The following is a 22,808-nucleotide window of genomic DNA, read 5'->3' as shown; positions in this document are numbered from 1 at the left end:
TATTAGAATGAAATTTAAGCTTTATCTGTGCATGGATTTAAGTGTACAAAAATATTTTAAATAGATAACGTTTATAATTTAGTTATTAAATGTAGTCTTTTGTTGTGATGCCACATAACTGTATGAGTGTAGAAAATATTTTTTTTATAATTTCGTAAGTTAATTAAAATTTCTCTTTTTCATTTACTTTTTAATACTTCAGTTGCTTGTTGAAGTATAACATACCTGATATACATACTTTATTAGAATTATTTTGAAGTAAACGTAATATTGTTTTATTTCAGTGTCATTGCCATAATGTTGTGAATTACGATAATTGCATAATATGTTTAACTACAGCAGGTGGCAAACAATTAAGTGATCATTCACGGATTTGATTTCTGCCCAGGGTCTGGCATTGAGTTTTCATCACTACTGTCTTTAAATCAATCACCTTGAGCATCTAACTGTTGCTACAGAAAAATTTAATTACTAATTGGTTAAAAATATGTTATAGTGAATTTAATAAAAGCTTCTACTGAATCATCTATTTTTGTAAAATTAGTTTTAATGTAACTTTTTTGTTTTCTTTGGCCTTTGAGTGATTAATAACAATTAGTTTGCACTGGAAGTATGATAACTTTACCGTTTAAATAGTTTTTTTGTATAATGCATCAATCACTAATCAGTAATTTGCTTTTGACAAGATACCTCTAACTTTGAAACCTTATACTTCTAATGATTTGCATTCACAATTTTTACACTTGTTCGTAATTTCACAATTTGTTTAATTACAATGTTATGCCTTTCAAATTCTGTCAGGCATTTATTTACCTTTCACACTTGTTAAGTGGTCTAAATTTACTAAGCATTCTAAGAATAATCATACTTAAAGAATAAGTAAGTAAAAAAACATACGAGTTGACACAGTGGTTAATATTTATTCATTATAAAAAGCATAGGACGTCTTCAGTGATCTGCTGAGCACAGTTTTTCTGGCTTTGAAATAGCTGACCTTTTGAATCGTCTTTACCTCCTGCATTGCTACTTCCTCCTTATAAATTTGACAGTTTCGCGATCTAGCAAAATGATGTCCATGGCAGTTAACACAAACCGGCGTATTCCTGCAGGGATCATCTGATTGTAATGGATCACCACAGAGACAGATCTGTTTCCTTGTGCATCTCACTACATTACGTCTGAATTTCTGACATCCAAAACACCACAATCATCATTGTGTAGTATTGATGAGTACAGTTCTGGTTTTAAAATACCATAGTTACATGGGATAGATTTTTCTGTTGCCACTTAATCATTTTGTTTTATCTTGAATGTTGAGTCAGTTCTTTAATTTTTTCCATTTATGATGGAGTGTATTTCAATCAATACAGAATTGGGGAGGAGTTAAGATTTGACTTTGTATGAACCCATTTCTTGAAGTTATTGTGGTTTATTTGATTTTGGTAGTTACTGTAAATAATGCCCACTTTATAAATCAACAATGCATTGGAAACAGATCCATAGTGACCTCCTGCATAATTGATTGATCTTCATCCTTTTTGATTTTTCTTTAAACCCCTCAGGACTGACCATCCTTTTCAAATTATTTGAGAAGAAAGATTCATGTAAATACATTTTGGACATTTCTAACTCACTACAATGAATAATGATTTTTAAATAATAAACATTTAATTCCTCATTTGTAAACGTTCAATTAATATTTTCCTATTATTAGCTACTGACTTCCATTTGAACCATTTTGAATTTATCATTTTCTTTAGCTAATTAGTTTTAAATAACATGTGCAATATTTTTCATTTAATTGTTTACTGCATAGTTAGTTACTGTAAAACATTAAAGAAAACAAAACACAATATACACGTGTGTGTGCACATGTGCACACATACACACATATTATTATGAACACATTGGGATAAAATTAGATTTAAAGGAAATGATTAAGATAGTGAAACTATTTGGGAAACAACTTTGTCTGTTTTTCTAAGAAAAACAGACAAAGAAAAAATTGAAGGAAAAAATGAATAAGGTACATGACTTTTCAGATGAACTAATAATACACAGGACTAATAATATATAGACTTTTTAAGTATAAGGTTTTATTAAGAATACTGTAATAGCCAAGATACTAAAAGCAGTAATTTTTATTAAGAAATTATTGTTTGATCAGTAACTACAGGACTTTTCTTTATTTGAGATACTATGTTCCGTATTTACTGCATCTGAACCAAAATAAGGCAGTTTCATCAGACACACTGTACTCAGGTTATTCTCTATTGTTATTTCTCCTGCAATAATTTAGTAATTTTAATACTTTTTTTAAATTTGAACAAAATTATATTCTGGTATTTTTTCAAGATTTCTTATTTATAGTTTTTTTTTCATCAGAGGAGGGGGAAGCTCTCACACCCGTGCACACATCCACACATGCAGAGGAGAGTATTGAGCTCCCACCAACTAAAATCCCTCCCCACACCCTCAAGATGCCAGACCCACCAAGCTGGTACTACACAGCATCGTAAGTGTATTATGAGACCCTCTTCCATTGAATTGTCGAGACCTGCAGCAGGAGTCCTGAGGTCATCATCATGGGTGGCTATCACCACAAGCAGGGGCCTGCTTGTGGTGATAGCCACAACTAGTACCTCAGGTTGTCCTACTTCAGCACCTCATCTTCTGACTTTGTCTTCAGCATCAAGGTCACCATTTTCATTGCCATTGACCAGTTCTCCAAGCTAAAGACCATCTCTGAAACAATGTTTTCAATGGTAACCTCACCTAGAATTTTTCTACATCTCCCTCTTGGTAGGATCCAACAGCTGCAGCTGAATATCACATGTTCAGGAGTGTCACACTCACCACAATATACACACAAATCAGATGTATGTCTACCCCTGGCGAATAGGTAGGAGTCGAACAAACCATGGCCCATTAAGAACTGGACCATTTCAAAATTCAACTCTAGCCACTCTCTGCTGATCCATGGGGAGGTAATTATATATTTCATTATCATAGAATACTTTCTGATAATGAAAAGTCATTCAACATCTCTTCCAAATAACCTATTCCAAGTTTCTGAAAAGTGTATTATTATTATTATTATTTTTAACTTTTTATATATTTTTTTATTTATTTACTTTTCTTTAAGTTTTAGGGGCATTGACTGCTGTGGTCATTAGCCCCTTCCACAAAAAAAAGTAAACTATTTCTTTCCCACCCTGTTAATCACCAGCAACATAATCAGAAGACTAGCCTTGCCATAACAGACCATCTAATAAATAGACTTGTCAAAGGTTTTAGAAACCCCAAGAAACACTAGATGACAATGGTGTAAAGGGCCCTTGCCACTTAAAAACACTTAAAACCAACACATTAAAAAAACATTCAAAAACCATTAAAAATACTTAAAACACTTACCTATTTCTATCAAATTATTGTCAAAAACTATCAAAATCAATTCACATAATATATATCAAGCACAAATTAATTTATAAAAACACATATAAAACAGCTTTCCCTTAAATTTTGCCACCTAGGTTTATCCTTAGGCATCCTTTCTTTGTTCAATCTTTCTGAAGGCCTCGTTTTCGAACTTCAAGGTGTCTGAGGCCTCGGCGATGGATTCTCCTGATCCTTCGTAATAATCATGGAGGATTTCCTGCTACCATCATCAAACGATACTGGCTCTGATGGTGCGGTCAGCGATGCATCATTGTCGAGACTCGATGTACTCCCCACGAGAGGGCAGCCGAAATGCTCGCCCTCTCGTTAAAAGGCCTCCGTGCTTCGGAAGCTCCATTATTGGTTTTTCGAAATCACTTTTTGCCAAAATCTGTACTTTTGGTCTCACAGGTCCCAGAGAGAGGATGTATTTGATTTGTACTTTAGTTTCAGTCTTCGGTTGTGTAGAAATTTCGTAGAACATTCGGTGTAGAGACATTCGCTTCTTTCTTCATCGGCTTTGGATTAGTTTTTCTAATTGGTCGACTCTTCAATTTGAGATCGAAGTTAAGCATAGGCTTATGTTTGTCAATGCCGGTGTCAGTTCAAAAATTACGTTCTTGGGTTTAAAATAAGCTGCAGGAGCCTCAGCAATCTGGGCATAGAACGACTTCAGTGGTCTGCTGAGCACACTTTTTCTGGCTTTGAAGTAGCTGAGCTTTTGAATGTCTTCACCTCCTGCATTGCTACTTCCTCTTTATAAATTTGACAGTTTCGCGATCTAGCAGAATGATGTTCATAACTCAAACCGGCGGATTCCTACAGGCGTCATCCAAATGTAATGGATTACCACAGAGACAGATCTGTTTTCTACTGCATCTCGACACTTAGTGAACTCACTGATAAGAACTCGATTAAGCCCCTTAAGCTCCATCCTTGTCCACCTCAGAACCCTGAAATGGTAGGCAACCAGTGGCACGGCATAGGTGTTGATCCTCTTCACTTTATTGTTCCCATTTAACTGTGACTTCATGATAGCATGCACATGAGCCTTGAGACCAGATGTAAGGGCCCCTTTTGAGTGGCAGTGCCCCTAATACCCACATCTTGAAGGAAGTCAAGATATTGGTAGGTTTCCCCATGCTGCATAGCTCTCTGACTACTTGGGGGATCCATTAGGGGGATACACTAGTCATCTATCTGTGACCAAACCCTTTCCTCATGGCATTAATCCTGCATTTATCTAAGCCAAATCTCATACGTACGTTGACACAATTTCTTGACCTGCTTAACAAGCCTTCGCATACTCTCTTCGATATCAGAAAGAAGTTTTATATTATCAGTATACATGAGGTGGCTATAACAGTATTGGTCAACAGCGAACCCCTTTTTGGCCGAGTTTAGGATGCTAGGCAGAGGGTTCAGTGCCATACAAAACCAGAGTGTACTCAGAGCATTACCTTGAAATATGCCCTAGCGAATCACTACCTCACTGACAGTTCACTTTCCCAAGTTGTCAACATAACACAGAGACAGTCAACATAAGACAAATGCACCATTTATCCATTGCGTGTAGCAGGAACTCCACGACTGTGGGATCAACCTTGTACAAAATAAACACCTCTATGAGCCAGGAATGCGCACAGAGTTGAAGGCTTTTCTATACTCGATGTAAGCTGTATATAGATTGCTCTGACATTTTAGCTGAGACAGAGAGAACACTGTCCACCACCAACTGTTACTTGCAACCCCTGCTGCTCTTTCGCAATAATCTGATGTTGTCCTAGATGGTCAGAAATTTTGATGCAGAGGATAGATGTAAAAGTTATATAGATTGTTGGAAGGCAAGTAATGGGTCGGTATTTTGCACGGTCGGCAGCAGTTGAAACAGTTTTGGAGATCAGGTAGGTCATTCCCTGGGTGAAAAACTTTGTCATAAGACTAGCATCCTATAATATCACTTAGTAAAACTCAGTAAGTCACCTATGTTCAGCTGAGAAGTGGTTGAACTAAAGGTTCTGCACTCTGTCGATCCAGGTGCTTTCCAGTTGTGGGTTCATGCAACAGACCAAATTACATCAACAAGAGTTACGATATGGTCAACCATAGATCGTATCCGGTTCACTCTTCTCTTCTCTTCTAATCACAGACCCACTCTGCCCCTACCATGAAGCCGTAACATGCCTGACCAGATTGGAGTCTAGTATCCAAGACGTCTGGGTTGGAAGTAGCTGCCAAAGCCTGGAATCAGCTGGTATTTATAGCCTTTTATAGAATCGCGTTGATTGGGTCTGAACAAATTATTTTTTTCACGTTGCACATAAGTTATTTTGTAACTGCGCATCCTACAGGATAGTACCACAACGCGTTGTTTCAATAAATCCAGGATTTCAGCAATTGAGTTGTTTTCCGGGCTTCTATGGACGTTGATTATGATCTCAGCAGCAGCTCGCACTTTCTGGCTGGGGTTCTGAGCTGTTTTCTAGTCAAATGAAACTTCCAAGCCGGCATCCTAGACCTTTCTCGCTTCACAGTCCAATAACTTGCTGGTTACCATGAAAAAACATGAGAGCACCGATGTAAACTGAATTGTTAAGGCCTTCAATTGTTGTCACATGTTTAACTTTATTGACTAAAGTATGATTGACATAAACGATCATGATTTTTGTACCACTTTTTGCCAATGACTTATTGATCCTGGGTCCTAATCTCGGATACATTTCACCATAGCGCAGCGAATTTTCCGCAAACAGGTCAGCCATAGGACTGGGGAGAACTGGTGCTTCTTTCACTGCGCTATCATCAGAAGATGGGCTGGAGCTCCCTTGAAACCTCCAACTTGACAACATCTACAGCTACTGTATGCAATGTATAAAGGGACCTGCGCTGGTTGAGGCTGTTTTGGATTGTTTTACCCTGCAACTCAGGGAAGTGCTCAACCATGATGCAGTGCAGTTCAACACTGTATGATCTCATATCTATTTCCAGTTTTGTTAGTTAAAGGTAGGAGTGGTAAAGGACCCACCGGGTTGGTCTAATGGTTAACGCGTCTTCCCAAATCAGCTGATTTGGAAGTCGAGAGTTACAGCGTTCAAGTCCTAGTAAAGCCAGCTATTTTTACACGGATTTGAATACTAGATCGTGGATACCGGTGTTCTTTGGTGGTTGGGTTTCAATTAACCACACATCTCAGGAATGGTCGAACTGAGAATGTACAAGACTACACTTCATTTACACTCATACATATCATCCTCATTCATCCTCTGAAGAATTATCTAAACGGTAGTTGCCGGAGGCTAAACAGGAAAAAGAAAAAGGAGTTGTAAAGGAAGGTATTTATTTCTGTTGTCCATTAAACCAGTTCCTGCCACGGGATATAAGGATGGGCCCCTGAAGATTAGATTCAACATTGCCTGCAACTTTGGATGGTCTACATTGCTGCTCCCTAAGTGACTGAGGAGAAAGACAGTTGTTCTCTTCCCCAGAAGGAGTCGATTGTCTTAGTGGGCTGGATGCAGACTCATTAACTGGCACACCTGAGACTTTGCTTCTAGTGGTTGGAGCAAGCTATACACAGCAGGTGAGCTGCTAACTGCTGCCAGTTACCTGTTTTGGTCCATAGGTGGTATTTTATTTCCCACCTACCCGGCACATCTGCTGAGCATTCCCTGATCTACCATCTGGGGATGAGCCGATGGGGACAGGTAACCCCATATGGAATATTATTATTATTTCCATGAGGAGAATTAGTGGAACATTAAAATATGTAAGTATAAAGTAAAGAACTATGTAAAAATACTGAGTAAAAGTTTGAGATATGGGACCATGGTGACCATATCTTCCCGCTCCTTGAGTAATTGCAACCAAAGTTAAATGAAATCAATGACCTGTGTTCAGAAGTCATCCTACAAAATTTAATAAAAATTGGTTAATCCAGTCTGATGATATCAAGGAAAATAAATTAAAATTAGGCTTATTATTTACCACCCAAGAATGAAATTCTGCAAATACATAACCCAAAATGATATACTAATATAATGGAATCAAATAATTAATATAAGAATATGATTTTTTGTCCAAAAACAATGAAAAAGAAAAAATTCAACCCATCTCTTCATGGGGGTTTGAATAAAACCAAACATTATCAAAAAATAATTTAATGGAAATTAAATTATATCAAAATATTTACCTACTCCTTGAATAAAATTTTATTATATGGAATCCATAAATCTTTATCTTATTGAATCTTATGCTCTCCTTGTTTAATTGAAACCAAAATTAAATATTAATACTAATTCTCCATTTACAAAAATCAAAGTGCCAATTTTCATCCAGATCGATCCACCAAGTCTGGAGATATCAAGCAGAAATCAGGCCATCATTCATGCATATATATATATTCTTCTGGAATTTTTCAGTGTTAAAATTGAATTTTTTTTGGTAGAGGGAGTCATGTAACTTCAAGGTATGCAAAAATTCTTACAAGAAAAATTTTACCTGATAAGCAAATAAGCATACTTTCCCTTATTATAGTGTGCTGTATTACTGTAGTCTGTAGTAAACAGTACAGGCCTACAGACATGAAAGTAAAAATACTTAAAAACTTTTAAAATAAGAACAGTTCAATTTAATTCTAGATGAAATTTACAAAAAGCTCATTTGAATATGAGTAACTTCTGCTTTAAATTTTATCTTCAGACAATAAACACTGATGGATAGAGTAGCAATGTTTAAATTACATTTGAAAGATCTTTGTACTTTTGATGTCCTCAAAGATTGTATTAAATTTAAATCGAGTTTGTTCATTAAGAATGTTATTTTTTACTTTAAACAAAACATAGTTTAATAATGTTATGATCACAGCTATCTACAAGAGTAATTAAATATAAGACTGTGGTGATAATATATATTGAAGTTTTGCAAAGTAATGAATACTTTAGCAAATGAAGATGGAGAAGAAGATAAAGTGATATAGAATATCTATTTTACTCTGTTCCCATTCAGCTGCTGTGTCTGATAATGTTTTGGGACCATATCAGAAGTGTCTGACAGAAGCATTTTTCTGACTGATTACCACAGCATGGTAATCAGTGAGTTGAATGAAATGTCATAGTCATTTATTTGACTTATCAACACATTTCATGTTAAAAATTACTGTTAAAAAATAGTATGAATTTCAATAATATATGTATTAATTAAAAGTTAACATACACATCTGATGTCTCTCTTTTTGATTAGTGTATCTGCAGTCCATCTGCAACTCATATTTTCAATTTATGGATTAATACAAAAGCATTATTTACAGAGTTTCTTTCAAAATAATCTCTTTTAGTAACATAGACCAATCATGGTGGTACGGAGGTAAACAAGATATCTATTTATGATGCTATAGTAATGGCAAATATTTTAAGGTGACTATTGTATTTAAATAGACAGAGCACAATGCTTACATCTCATTAGTCTAATTAAAAATGTAGTTTAAAAATAGTGTCAGAGTTTGTTTCAAATAAATGGTATTTTGTAACAAATAGTAGTTGGTTCTGATGACCAAAAAATTGTAAAATGTAACTCTAACAAACTGATGATTTATGACTTGTAAAGGCCATCTTACCTCAGAAATCTTTTAAATAAACCTTTAACATGTTTGATGATGACTTTTAACTGTGGCAAGAGAATTTCATGGTTTAACTTGATGTTATTATTACTTATTGTATTTTCTTTCATATAAAAAATTGACAAGTACCCTTGAGTATCAGGCAGACATTTTTGTAATCTATCTTCTGTCTGTACCTTGTACATTCATTATATCATTATAAAAATTTATTAATATTTAAGGATAGTAAGGGTAAGTATGGATATTTACATTTTACGGTTAGATGTAATTAATAATTATGAGTACACTACATAATCTTTTTAAATTTTATCTTAATTGATTGTCATATGTATTCATCTGTAAAATTTCTACAAGATAAATATTGCTTTTTATTGTTACAAAGTTGTATAACTTATGATGCATGAATGCCATTTATGTTAATTTTTTTTGTTGCACTGCTTTTTATCACTATTGTTATATTGCTGTCTGCATGAAAAACTTCTTCACTTCGACAGTGGGAACAGAAAGAAGAACGAAAAATTTGGCGTTTGGCTAGCATAACAGGTATTTAATATGTAAATATTATCACAATAATAAGAAACAATACTAAGATTTTTATAATTAAGAATGACTAATATAATTATTTTGTATGAAACTGGAAAGTCTTCTTTCACTTATGATTTTCTGAAAGAAGTTAAAAATGCTTCCTTAAATAATAAACTTGTAAAAGAAAGTTTTCAAACATAATTTTACATTTATTTTTTATAGATAATGTAACAAGTTTTTTCTAATATCACATCATATTAAATGGAATGTGCTTTAAAAAATTTGAGATGAGTTTATTAATGTACATTATTAATATTATTTTTATTTTAAGTATAAATAAATACAAACACTGCAGTCTGTTATATATGATTTCCAACACAGAATGGACCATGATATCATGGCCTTGAAGGACTACTCGTAACATTACTTGCTTAACTACTCACTTCCCAGTGATCCTGGGAGTATTTATATCCCCTTGCCTGCAGAATCAGTACCCACTCATTCCTTAACTGTTGAAGTGTAATAATTTCCATCATCCGCCCTTACATTTTCCATAAATTCTTATTTCGGTCCAATAACCCTTCTTGTCGAACAATAGCTGTTGGAGGTGCCATTGTCTACACTGAAAAGAACAAATTGTTAAATGAACCTGTTAGCCTGAGAAAAGGATCCCTTTTAGTTCTTTCTGAATTCCTTTCATTATTATTTTGTCATACTTTCTTCTTAATTGAAAGTATTTCTGTTACCTTGGTCCTGTTACAATATGTACAGATTCTACTATGAAGTTCTCCCAGAACTTTCATAACCTATTCTACTCATGAAAATAATGGAAAAAGTTCATATAAACTTGTATCCTAAAAGTTATTGTACATGAAATATAAAACAGGATTTTTTGCCCTAATTTATTGGTTTTCATTCCAGATTTCTCAAAAAATAATTGCAGATACAGTTCTTTATTCGATTTTTCAAATCAAAAACTATAAGAAATCATTAATTCTGCCCTATAAGTAACGTCCTTAAAATTTCATTACGATCTCATATCACCATGATAACTGAAATCTGAGTGAAATCTTTCACTAGCAGTAACAAACAAGGATTTTAGGACATGTTTATATGAACTTCTGTTATTTTCACGAGTAGAATCGGTTGTTGAAAGTCCCGGCAGAACTTTGTGATACAATCTGTATATATATCCTTAATTTGTGGTGTATGTTTGTTTTATGAAATCCAGTTTTATTTATAATTAACAATTTCCTTTAAACATGTTTATTTATTTTAAATTATGCTTGTGTTCAAACTGACATTTTATTTACATTCATTAAGTATAAAGTTATTTTACAACAAAATTTTAAATAATTAATCACTGAATATTGTTTTAAAAATTAGTTATTAAAAACTTAACATAATATGTTCTTTAACTAAAATGTTGAAATATTAAATAAAGTAGGTAAGAAAAAAATGGACTCATTATTCGTTTTTAGATAAAAGATTAATAATCAGTAATTCATTTTTTCATTGTTATTAATAATCTAAACTAAAATACTCATAATTATTTTTTCCTCTCTTTTCTTGAAAGTCAACCTTTTTCCTGTAACAAAATAATTTAATTCTTTCTCTCTTTTGATTAGGTCTCTAGGAACTACGCACACATATAGTCAATAGAATTATTCTCTTTGTTCTTCCAGTATTTTCTCATTCTGTCACTTTGTTCTTGTTTTCTTTCTTCAGTCCATTTTATGCCTGGTCTTTTGACTTTCTCTAGGAGTCTACCAGTTTTTTATAAGTTTTCTAAATTGATCTCGGTCTTGTACTGTGTTTTCGTTTACGTTAAAATTTTTAATGTCTTTATTGACTTCCGAGAACCATGTGAGTTTAGTTTTTGCTGCATTAAATCTATCAAAAATTTGTTTGGTGAGTTTCTGTGGATCCACTCTGTGCAAGTGGCCATAAAATTGTAACCTTCTTTTTCTTATTGTGTTGTAGATTTTATCTATGTTTCTGTAAATTTCGTTTTCGCTTCAGAGTTTGTGGATCCCGTTATTAAAGTTTGTGCCATAAATGTTTCTTAGGATTCTTTTTTCCACTTTGAAAATTTCTTTATCTGAAAATGTTTGGAGGCATTATTCGTCTGCGTGTAGGGCTTCAGGTAAAATGACTATGTTGTAGCGTTGTAGTTTAGTTTATAAGATAGTGATTTTTTTATTGTAGAAGTTTCTTGTTAACTTAAATGCAAGATTTATTTTCTTGACTCTTTATCTCATTGCTTCTTTTTCTAAAACGTTAGGAGTTATGATTTCGCTGAGGTATTTAAATTTTTGAATTCTTTTGAGCTCTTGATTTTCGACTGCTTTGATTTTGATTTCTTTAGTTTCTCTATCGTTTGTGAACCACTGTGTTTTTTCGAAGGAGATCTGTAATCCTATTTTATTTGCGCATTCGTTTAATTTTTGTAATTTAGTTTGTACTTCTTGATTGATTTTAGTGAATATAACAAGTCATCTGAAAATGCTAGCAGTATGAGTTTATTTTAGATACTTTGTTTATAAAAAGTAGTTTATAAAAAACCCAGATAAATTACCCATTACAATAATCATTATAATAAAATTATAAAATAATATATTTTACAAACAAAAGAGACTTTAAATATGAATAAATAACCTATTCATATATATCAATATTTGACTGCAGTTGAGGGCAACTTTTGATTATTATTTCACTTTCAGTCTTGATATTTTTATGCTAATTTATGATATTATTAATTTGTAATAATAATTTTTTTTGTAAAAAAGCAAAACATTGTTTTTTCCAATTCTGAAGATAGACTGAAAATGTACATTTTTTTATTCTAGATTAGAGCTAATATTCTTGATAGTCAGTACAATTCAGACTTTTCCCTAATATTGTACTAAGTTCAGTTGTCCAGTTTATAAACTGTTTAATACTTACATATTTTAAATTAAACTTTTTAATATAATATTTTCTGCCCTCTTTTACAAAAAAAAAAAAAAAATCCAATACTGCTTAAATGGCATTAAAAATGAGTATATATGTAAATAATATACGAGAGTTATTTTTTTTTCAAGGTCCGATCAGTCACAAAATTAAAACCAGTGAAAATAAAAAAAATTTTATTTGTAACAACTACTTACATAGTTACGCTATTTCTCTACATAGTCGCCACTCCGATTTAGACATTTGTCGTAGCGTGGTACCAACTTTCCAATACCCTCGTCATAGAACGACGGAGCCGCCTGTGTTTTTAGACCAGGGAAAACACTGGTCTGCAGCTCGATGTCTGTGCCAAAACGTTGTCCTTCTAGCCAGCGTTTCATGTGAGCATAGAGGTGAAAATCGGATGGAGCCAAGTCCGGGCTGTATGGTGGGTGATCAAACACTTCCCAACGAAAACGCTGCAGGAGCTTCTTTGTTACAGCTGCAGTGTGCGGCCGAGCATTGTCATGGAGAAACAATGCCTGATGACAACATTCCTCTCCGCTTATTCTGAATTGCACTTCGTAGACGTTGAAGAGTCACGCAGTATGAGGCTGCAGTGATGGTCGTGCCACTTTCCGTGAATTCCACCAAGAGAACTCCATTCCGGTCCCAGAACACAGTAGCCTTCTCCAACAGAAAGTTGGAGAAGGCTACTGTTGGAGAAGGTTCGCTTGAACTTCTTTAGTTTACTGGGAGAATGAGAATGCATCCACTGTTTAGATTGTTTCAAAATGGATCCATGTCTCGTCCCCTGTGACAATTTTGTTCAAAAAATCTTCCCCTTCATTGTGGTAGCGCTGGAGAAACGTTAGGAAGGCGTCCATTCTCAGTTTTGTGATGGTCGGACAGCATCTTGGGAACCCATCTCGCACTCACACTGTCTCTCACTCACAATGGTGTAGAGAGCTAACCTTGAAATTTCAGGAAACGAATCACTCAATACAGAAATTGTGAACCGACGATTTTCTCGAATTGCCTCATCAACTCGCTCAACGAGTTTATCACTCGCTCCTTCCCTGACCGCCTGCATCATGAACATCTGTTTTCCTGCTTAAAAGTTCCTGCACCATTGTCCCACTTTGCTGTCACTCACTGAAGTTTCACCGTACACATTATTTATTCGTCGATGAATTTCAGCTGCATTACACTCCTCAGCCTGAAGAAATCGAATTACCGCACGCACTTCACACTTGGCTGGAGATGCTATTGTTGTAGACATGTTTACGTGCTAGCTGCGTGTTCAGAACTAAACGAAGTGACGCGGCGTGATTGAAGGCCATACTAGAGACGCTGTGCAACACATATGCGCAAAGGTTCATCCGATTTTTGCGTGGGTTTTTATTTCGCGACCGATCGGGCCTTGAAAAAAAAATAACCCTCGTATACTAACTGGCTAATTGCTATAGTGAGTCTTTGGGTTCAGTTCCTGTCAAAGGTCTGTTTTTTTTTTTTAATCTGTCATTATAATATAATAAATGAGATGAATGAGTATCTCATTATCCTTGATGAGATATATACAGAATAAGATTATTAAAAAAAATTGTAAAAACTGAAAATAATTTTGTAGTTCTTAAAAGACACCTTTTAGTTGATTACATGCAATTGATGTATTTGATGATTCATTAATAAACATTAATTATTATTCAATTAAATAAATTTTTTGTTAGTTCCGTATTATGAAATTTTAAATATGATATTCATAAAAATTTCACTAGTTCTTTTTTAACTACATCATTCTAATCTTTCTACAGTGTTCAAATTTTACTGCTAAACAAATTTATTGTAAATGGTAGAATAATGTGTTACTATTATTTGTAGTATATATCACACAATCCATTTGTTTTCATTTATGGTTTTAAGTTTATTTCAAAAAATATATTCTTTATTTGTCTTTTAAATAGGAATATTAAAGACAAATCTTAACAAGAAAAAAAACACTATACAATATTTAAAAAAGATTGTTTTATAATATTAGATATTTTACATACTTGTTGCAGTGATGTCTCTGAAGAGTATCAAGAAGACAATGAAGTAGAAAAAGAGGTAACTGGAGACAAACAAACAGTAAATGGAATTTCAGATAATGAAAATGAACATGAAGAAGAAGATGATAAGGAAGAAGAAAAAGATCCTTACGATTCAGTTCAAGTATGCAAATATTTATTTCTTCATAAAGTGCTAATACTTTTTGAGTACTAATTATTCATTTCTTGAGATTTTCCACCTTTTACAGAGGACTGACTGTGTATTCATTTCTCCTAATATGAAAGAAGTCATTTCTATATTTTATCTGAGTACAAATCTCTGAATGGAATTTTTTTTCATTATAACATTAAATTAATTTTATTTTACTTTTTGAAATAAATTAATAGTTTAAAAAAAACAATCAAAGAAATGTTATATGTGAATCTTAATCTGATAATTTCTAAAATTAGACATTTAATATCTAAATATTTTTACTCTAGAGTAAACAGACATCCACTGATGATAATTTCTTAAGTTTTCTTCAGTGAGAGGCTAATAAGTTGTCAGGTTGTCAGTTCCTTTTATTTTTTACTTTAATTGGAGTGATAAGCTTTTCAAATATGTTCAGTGTATTATTGCTTGTTAGGTGCTATAAACAAATACTAGTTTAGATGACCTTATATGTCACAAGTCACTACTAAAATGCACGCATAGCACTCATGCTACGTGATTTGCTGCCTAAGAAAATGAGTGATAAAGTGGTAGATTACAGTAATCAACAATGATTTTGTTACATGGTCAATACTTGTTGAATCTTAAGTATTTTTGGGCACTGATTCTGAAGTCAGAATTTTTGTAATTGTGCTTCGTGCTCTCTAGCAAGTATGTGCATGAACAATGCAAGTATAATACATTATGTATGTTGCTATTATGTATGTTATGTTGCTAAATAAATTATTATTTATTTAAGTTGATAAGTAGTCATGAAAAATAAGAATTATTATTATTTACACAGTAATTAAAACAATTACAAATGATACTAATATAATTTATGTTATAATTTTTCTAAATGTAATCATGTTACCCATTAGTCAAACATTGCACAGCATATATGAATATTGTTTTAGTGATTCATTGCTGGATGTAATATTGTCAACAATAAAAAATACTGGTTAAGGAAAATCTCAACTCTATTGGTCAAGTGCAAGCTCTTATGTGTGTAACATTTAGTGGTGCAGTTACTTTTCTTACCAATTTGTGATTCTATTTTTCCCTGTAAAGTAAGTATATGTACTACATTAGTGTGTGTGTAAAGTGTTTAAACTTTTGTAATAGTTGTTTGTAAGTGTATTCCAGTGAACCTTTAATAAAATTGCCACGCAGTTGCATTAACCATCCAGACAGTTTCTGCAACATTTGTAGTGAGGTAACAGGAGGTGAGGAACTGAAGGATCACTTAATGGACTACTATTTTTGTATGACAAAAATATCACAGATAACAGCTATGACTAGCCACACTGTTAAATATCCTCATAATCTGTCTGCTATAAGACCAGTGCCTCATAATCCACAGTTTCCAATTTCAGAACCACCATGGGATTAGATGAAGATGAAGCAGCTGATGTTGAAAGTTGTACAGATTTGTCAGATGATGAACAAAGGAGCCACCCAAACTTTTTAGAAAATACAAATACTGAACCAGACTTAATTAATCAATCAGAATTAAGTGATCTTGTTCATGATCTTAATTTATCCAAGAATCTTGAAGAAATTCTTGCAAAATGACTGAAAGGATGAAATCTACACAACACAGTATTAAAATAAGTGCTTCCTATAGAAGCACTTATTTTAATACTGTGACAGGCAGTATGAATTTGAATATCTCTTCTTCCTGAACAAGAACTTTGTTTATTTTAATGATGTGAAATCTTTACCAGAAGGTCTGGGACAAAAGCACCATCCCAATGAATGCTGTCTTTGTATAAGACTCCTCAAAACATAGTTTGAAAGCAGTCCTTCTTCATTTTGGATATAATATCCCATCAATCCCTTTAAATCATGCAGCTTTCATGAAAGAGTCATATCAAAGTATGAAACCTTGGATATGATTCAATATAAGAAACATTCGTGGAGACCTGAAAATGATAGTACAACAGTAGTATCATTATGTGAACTAAGTAACAAGTTTGGTATACTGAATTCTGTACTTCTTGTATAAGTGCAGTAGCAGATGTAGGAAGAATCATTATGTTAATAAAGAGTGGCCAAAAAGAGAAACACATTGAGTGTAGGAGAGAAAAATGTGAGTTCAGCATTAGTAAAACCTGAAAAAGTTACTTTCTGCTACTGCACATTTAGCTAGGTTTAATGAAGAATTTGTTGAAGCAATGGATCATCATAAGACATGATTTTACTTTTTTTCATTGAAGGGCATATTTTGCTGATCTTCCTACATGTTTTCAGATGTCTACAAAAGTCTGATATTCTCTTGCTGCTTTGTAATTCTTCACCCAGTTTCACCCAATTCTTCTCACCCAGTGCGTGGTAGACTTCTTTTATTGTGGGAGGATTGATGTTTTCTGGTGGTGTTGTTATTGGGGTGTTGGTGTTGAAGTTAAGGAGTTCTGTCAGTTCTTCGCAATTTAGGAGTTTGTTGAAATATTTAGCTGAGATTTCTGTGTTGTCTTTATTGTTAGGGGCTGGTTTACCATTTTCTTTCTTTATTAGAAGGATTGGGGATTCGTATTTTTGGAGCTGATTTTTGAAGGTTTTGTAGTTGTTTCTCGACTGTGCTTTATTGAATTCTTCTTCAATTGACTTCAGTGTATCTTTATGGTGTTGTCTTTTTATTCACCTTAGAGTTCAGGTGGTTTCTTTTCTTTGTTTTACTACATTTTGGAAGGATCTTTGATTTTTGGGATTGGTGAAATAGCCATTGATGTCTTTTCTCCACTGTATTATCACATTCACTGTTCCACCATTGATGTTTTTTTACAGGATTTTATTGGGCTAATTCTTCTGCAGTTTGTTTAAGGTTGTTGATTAGATCTTCGAGTTTATACGTGATTGCTATTTTTTCGGTTGCTTTTTCTTCATTCTTGATTAGTTGGGTTGGATCCATTTTTCTTTTAGTTTTAGAGGTTGCTTTTGTTGCTTTCTTTGGGGAATAAATTTAATTTTAATTTTGACTACATAATGATCTGAGCCTGTGTCTACTCCTCAGAGGATTTTACATTATAGATCTCCGTGTGATGGTTTTTGACCAAGAAGACATGGTTTAGTTGCCATTCTCTTTAGTGCAGTCAGGGTGTTTTCAGGTTCTGAGTTTCTTCTTGAAATATGTGGATTTTGAAATTAGGTTGTGGTTCTACAAAGATCAAGTCTCTGACCATTCTTGCTTGTTTTCTTTTGTTTTGGGTGGGCCATTTTCTGATGATGTCCCAGTATCTTCTTTCTCTGCCTAGTTGAGAATTTAAGTCCCTGGTTAATTGTTTAACATGGTTTTGGAGGATGTTATTTACAGGCAGGTCGAGTAAATCCCAGAACCTTTCTGTTTCTTTACGGTCTTTCGGAGAGTTATTTTTATTATTAGTGGGTGTATGGGCGTTTATTATAGTCTAAATTTTATTAAATACTTTTAGGATGAGTGTTGAGATTCTTGGGGATTATGACTTGAATTCTTGTATGGAGTTTATTATTTTGAGGCTAACTAAAAAGCCTGTTCCAAACTGTGAGACATTTTTCATGATTCTCTTCCCAGGTATACCTTTGTAGAGCCTATATCCTTGAGATTTCATGGCTTCCTGGTCTGTGTTTTTTATTTCCTGCAGACCCATGATGAGAATTTTGTGTTGATCCATTAGGCCAGTTATTATTTTTACTTTACCAGTCTGCATGAATAGTTTACATTGTGTGTGAAAATGTTGGTGATTTGCTTCGATTTGATTTTAGACTTTGTATTTTTCTTGTTTGTGTGTGTAGTGTTGGGGCATTCCAGTGCTTCCAATCGCATGTTATCTTCTAAGTGACAGTCCACCACATCTGAATGCTGCCTTCTCTAACTCTGGGGTTGCTTGGTTCAGTCGGTGGAGTTTTCCTTAAAAGACTTTATCATGGTTGACTGTCAAGGGGTCACCAATGGTGGGATTAGGTCCTGAGTTACAACTCTAGATATGATCTATTGAGGTGATAGTGAGGTGTGATTTGATGATAAATGAAGCTGTGAAGTTTGTTTAGATTCAGTTCGCCAAACAAATTTCTCCTATTTGTTTCAGATATATCCAGGCACATTTCATGGAGGCTCAATCCGACTTTTGTTAAAGTTGTTATTTTGGGGTAAAGTTACAAACTCTGATCCTGAACATTACGCTCTTGGTTTTATAACACTAAGAAAGATACTTATCTAGAACAGATACATATTATATAATATAATACATGTAATTATATTGTCTGAGAACTAAGCAGTTTATTCCTCCAAAGCAAAATAAAAATAAAAAACAAGTTTTTTGTTTATCTTAAACTGTATTTCTGTTTTAAACTCTGTTGTTTTGAAAAAATATTTTGATATTTTTTTATAAAAGATAATTTGTGTGTGTGTGCTTTTGTATAAATAAATATATATATATATATGCATGTTTGTGTGTGTTGTATGAGACAGCATGCACACAAATACATTTAGTCATCGTTATGTAAATGCACTATTTAATTAATGTATTACATTTCTGTTACTCTTTTTTTTGTTTTCCATATTCTAGGAGCACAGGAACTTGACTCTGCATATCCAGCCTATTGCCAATCCCATAACCCTAGAAAGTTCTAGTCTACTCAGATAACGCCCAGTTCACTCTCATCACTCTATCAGCAGCACACTTGACTCAGAGCATACCTGTAAAAAGTGTAACTTAATATTCTATAACTGAGTGATTGAGTTCATTATATACATGCACCATATTTCAAAAAGACATTTTCAAGTAATTTATTAAAATCTTAATCATTAATATTTATTAAACCTACATATGACAACTGTCATTATTTCTATAGAAAATTTGAAAAACTGAGTTTTTGAAATATCAATTGTAATATATCTCAAAAATGTATTTACATTTTAAATTAAAATTAATCAATTTATATCAGTTGTTATATATAGAGTGACATTTTTGGGATTTCAAGAAAATAATAGAAATGTTTATATGTTAATTTTTTAGAAGATATAATTTTATAGAAAGTAATTTATTTTTTATCATCATTTCAATCATAATTACATACTTTGGAATACTATGATAAAAGATAATGTAACTTTAAACGAAGTATTTATTAATTTATTATATGGATTTAATTTATTATAGCAGTTAGTGTTATTACAATCATTTTTTTAGAATTTCAATACCTTTTTTTTATATTTCCAATTTTTTATGTTTTTTGAAGTGTTAAAATGTTTATCCTCTGTATTATAATGGTAGAAATATTACAATGCAGTTTCAGAGATTTTTAATATTAGTTATACAAAGAAATTAGTTACTTAAAATTACATCTTATATTCACATGAAAGAAACTATTTTCTAATATCTTAGAACAATGTAATGTAAAAACAATTTAGCAATATTTTTCTCTATGTAACATTTATTATTATTTTGACTAAATATTAGAGCATGAATTATAAAAGTAGTTTTTCTTTATATCTGCAGTACGTGAAAATTCATTATAGAAGTAAAAAATGTTAGATATATTATCTAAATTTTAAGAAGTACAAAAACTATGTAATAAATTTTGTATCTATTAATTTTATTTGTATTCTCAGCAGTAATAATAGTTATAATAAAATCTAGTTCTATAAAATTCTGAGATAAGTTATTCAGGAGAATTGATAGCTGAAACTAAAAAGTTGAACTTCTAAATTTAGTAATGTGTTGAAGACAGTTAATAGAATGGAAGGATGTAATAAAAAATTAAGATAGTTACAATGATGTATATTTGAAAAATGTTGCTGAGGGCTTAATTTACTCATGTAGAACTCTTTAAACATATGCATATCTTAGACTAAAAAAATTAATAAATGAAATATAGAAAGTGATCATTATTAATCTAATAGATTTCAAAAGAGTGTCAAAGGTCATGATTTGATAACAATTGCTTTTTAAAGGAAAGTAACAAATATGTTAATTAGCATGAATATTTATTAATGTTTTTCTCATACCATTATTAACGCTGTATTTTTCTGTCTACAATCTACTTCAATCCATTATTTTTTGTAACATAAAGTGTGGTTCTTAAGGAATAAATAATAATTACTCCTAAAATACTTTGTTTTAACATTAAACTCTTCTATAATAATTTCCTTTAAACTCACTTACAAATGGCTGTAACCTGATTACTATATAAATGTATATTTTTAATTTGATACTTTTTTATTTTTTATTTTATGGTCTGGTAAAGATTATTTTTACTAGAATATTTCTACGTTTTAATATCCACCATTTAATATTTCTAGAATAGTATTCTATATACTCATTTGTTAAATTATGTATTTTTTATTTTATACTTTTCCATCATAGCTTCTATGCAGCATGTTTCATGTTTTCATATTTTTTTTTTTTGAGTTATGTATTTTAACTAAACATATATGTCAGTTTTTAATACTCTATAATAATTTTTTCAAAAAAAGGTAATTTAACTATTATCGTGTTCTTTCCAAACTTCTTTTTTCTAACATAAAAAAAAGTTTGTAGTAGTATGTTGTCTTGTAGAATATATCTTTTTCAGGTTTATATTTTTTCTTGAATAGTTTTATAATAATTTTAATTAAATTTAGTTACTGAAGTGCAGGGTGAAATAATCTCTATGTCCTCACATTGATAATGAGCTTTTATTATCAATTTCATAACTTTATGATATAGAAATTATGTTATCTGTTATTTTTCCAGGAAAGGTATCAAATGTAACAGCCAATAAATCTTTATTATATTCTGCCTAACAGTCATTACATTGATTTATCTTAGACCACAATTCTTTAATGGTTATTATTTTTTTAATCTGCATGTTTTTGTTCTGAATGGAGAGCTAGTATGAATTGACCAAGTTTTTGTCTTCTAATAACACAAATATTTCAAGAATATTTAAAGCATGCACAGTAAGTTTAGATCACAGGAAACTTAATTTGATTTCATATTCAGCAAAGATTCTTTTGAACATTCTAAATGAAAAAAAAATGGAACAAATGGTTATAGAAAAACTAAATGGATTCAATAATGGAAGAAGCAAAAATGATGCATTGAGTTAACCAGAATTAATGGTTTGAGTTATAAAAGATGAAATTAAGAAATAAGGGTATATGTTATAGATATGGAGAAAATATTTGATTGTGTTGAATGGGATAAGCTAATGGAGTTGTTGAAAAACCAAAGATTACCTTGGTAAAATAGAGGAATTGTACATGAAAAGTTGAAGGAATTTGAAATGTCAACATAGAAGAGAGTGGAGAAACTTAGTGGTTGGGCAGGATGAAAAATGATTAATTAATGAGGAGAATGAATGAGAATAAAAACTTAACCAGAAAAATCAGTATACAAAAGCCAATTGGTTGAGAAATATCATGAGAGAATAGCTGATTAAACTAACACTAGAAGGCGAAGGGCAGAAAGTATGGAAAATGGAAGAAATCATAGATGATTTAAAAGAAAATCAGAGCTAACACATCCAAAATTTTAACTGAAAATAGAAGAGAAAAAAAGATATAAAGTATCTTCAATCTGTCTTCTTCTCTTTAATTTAAGAAGAAGAAGAATGGAGATAGGAAACTAGCATGGGACCTGCCTCAGGGCAAGTAATCCTATGATAATGTAATATTAACATTTAACACCTTATGAGATACAAAGATATTGGAGATTTGATTTTGACCCTTGAAGGAAAAAATAAAGAATATCCAATTAGTTTATCAAAAAATTTTTGTAATGATATCAAAATTATTAAATAAAACACAAAATAAGATTCTGTTAATAGTATTTATGTTTTAACTACACAGTACTGTGTTCTTAATACAATACTATATTAACAGCATGGAATTAAGTTTTGCAGCATGGAATTAAGTTTTGCCGACATGTTCTTTCTGTAGTTTGTAGACTTTCCATTAATAATCTCAATTCATTCAATTATATAAAAAAGCTAATGTTATCATTTTCAATTAACTTTTAAAGCAATATTAGTTTATTACACAGTACCTAAAATGTAACAAAGTTGTTCTTAATTCTGTTTATGAAAGATGAAACTTATACTTCTT

The 22,808-nt window shown here is 32.1% G+C and overlaps 1 protein-coding gene across 1 annotated transcript in view; it reads left to right on the top strand.

Annotated features, from left to right (window-relative positions):
- Positions 1-19,528, top strand: part of Slob (Slowpoke binding protein) — a 115,124-nt gene extending 95,596 nt beyond the window's left edge. Inside the window, exons 10-11 of the mRNA XM_075354847.1 lie at positions 14,569-14,719; positions 19,291-19,528. Coding sequence (XP_075210962.1) covers positions 14,569-14,719; positions 19,291-19,368 — 229 coding nt within the window. The 3' untranslated portion in view covers positions 19,369-19,528. The remainder of the gene's footprint in view (positions 1-14,568; positions 14,720-19,290) is intronic.
- The last annotated feature ends 3,280 nt before the right edge of the window (positions 19,529-22,808 follow it).

This window comes from Lycorma delicatula, chromosome 1, assembly GCF_047948215.1.
Source record: "Lycorma delicatula isolate Av1 chromosome 1, ASM4794821v1, whole genome shotgun sequence".
In the NCBI taxonomy this organism is placed as follows: domain Eukaryota; kingdom Metazoa; phylum Arthropoda; class Insecta; order Hemiptera; family Fulgoridae; genus Lycorma; species Lycorma delicatula.
The sequence above is the reverse complement of the archived record's forward strand: the minus strand, read 5'-3'. Positions and strand labels throughout refer to the sequence as shown.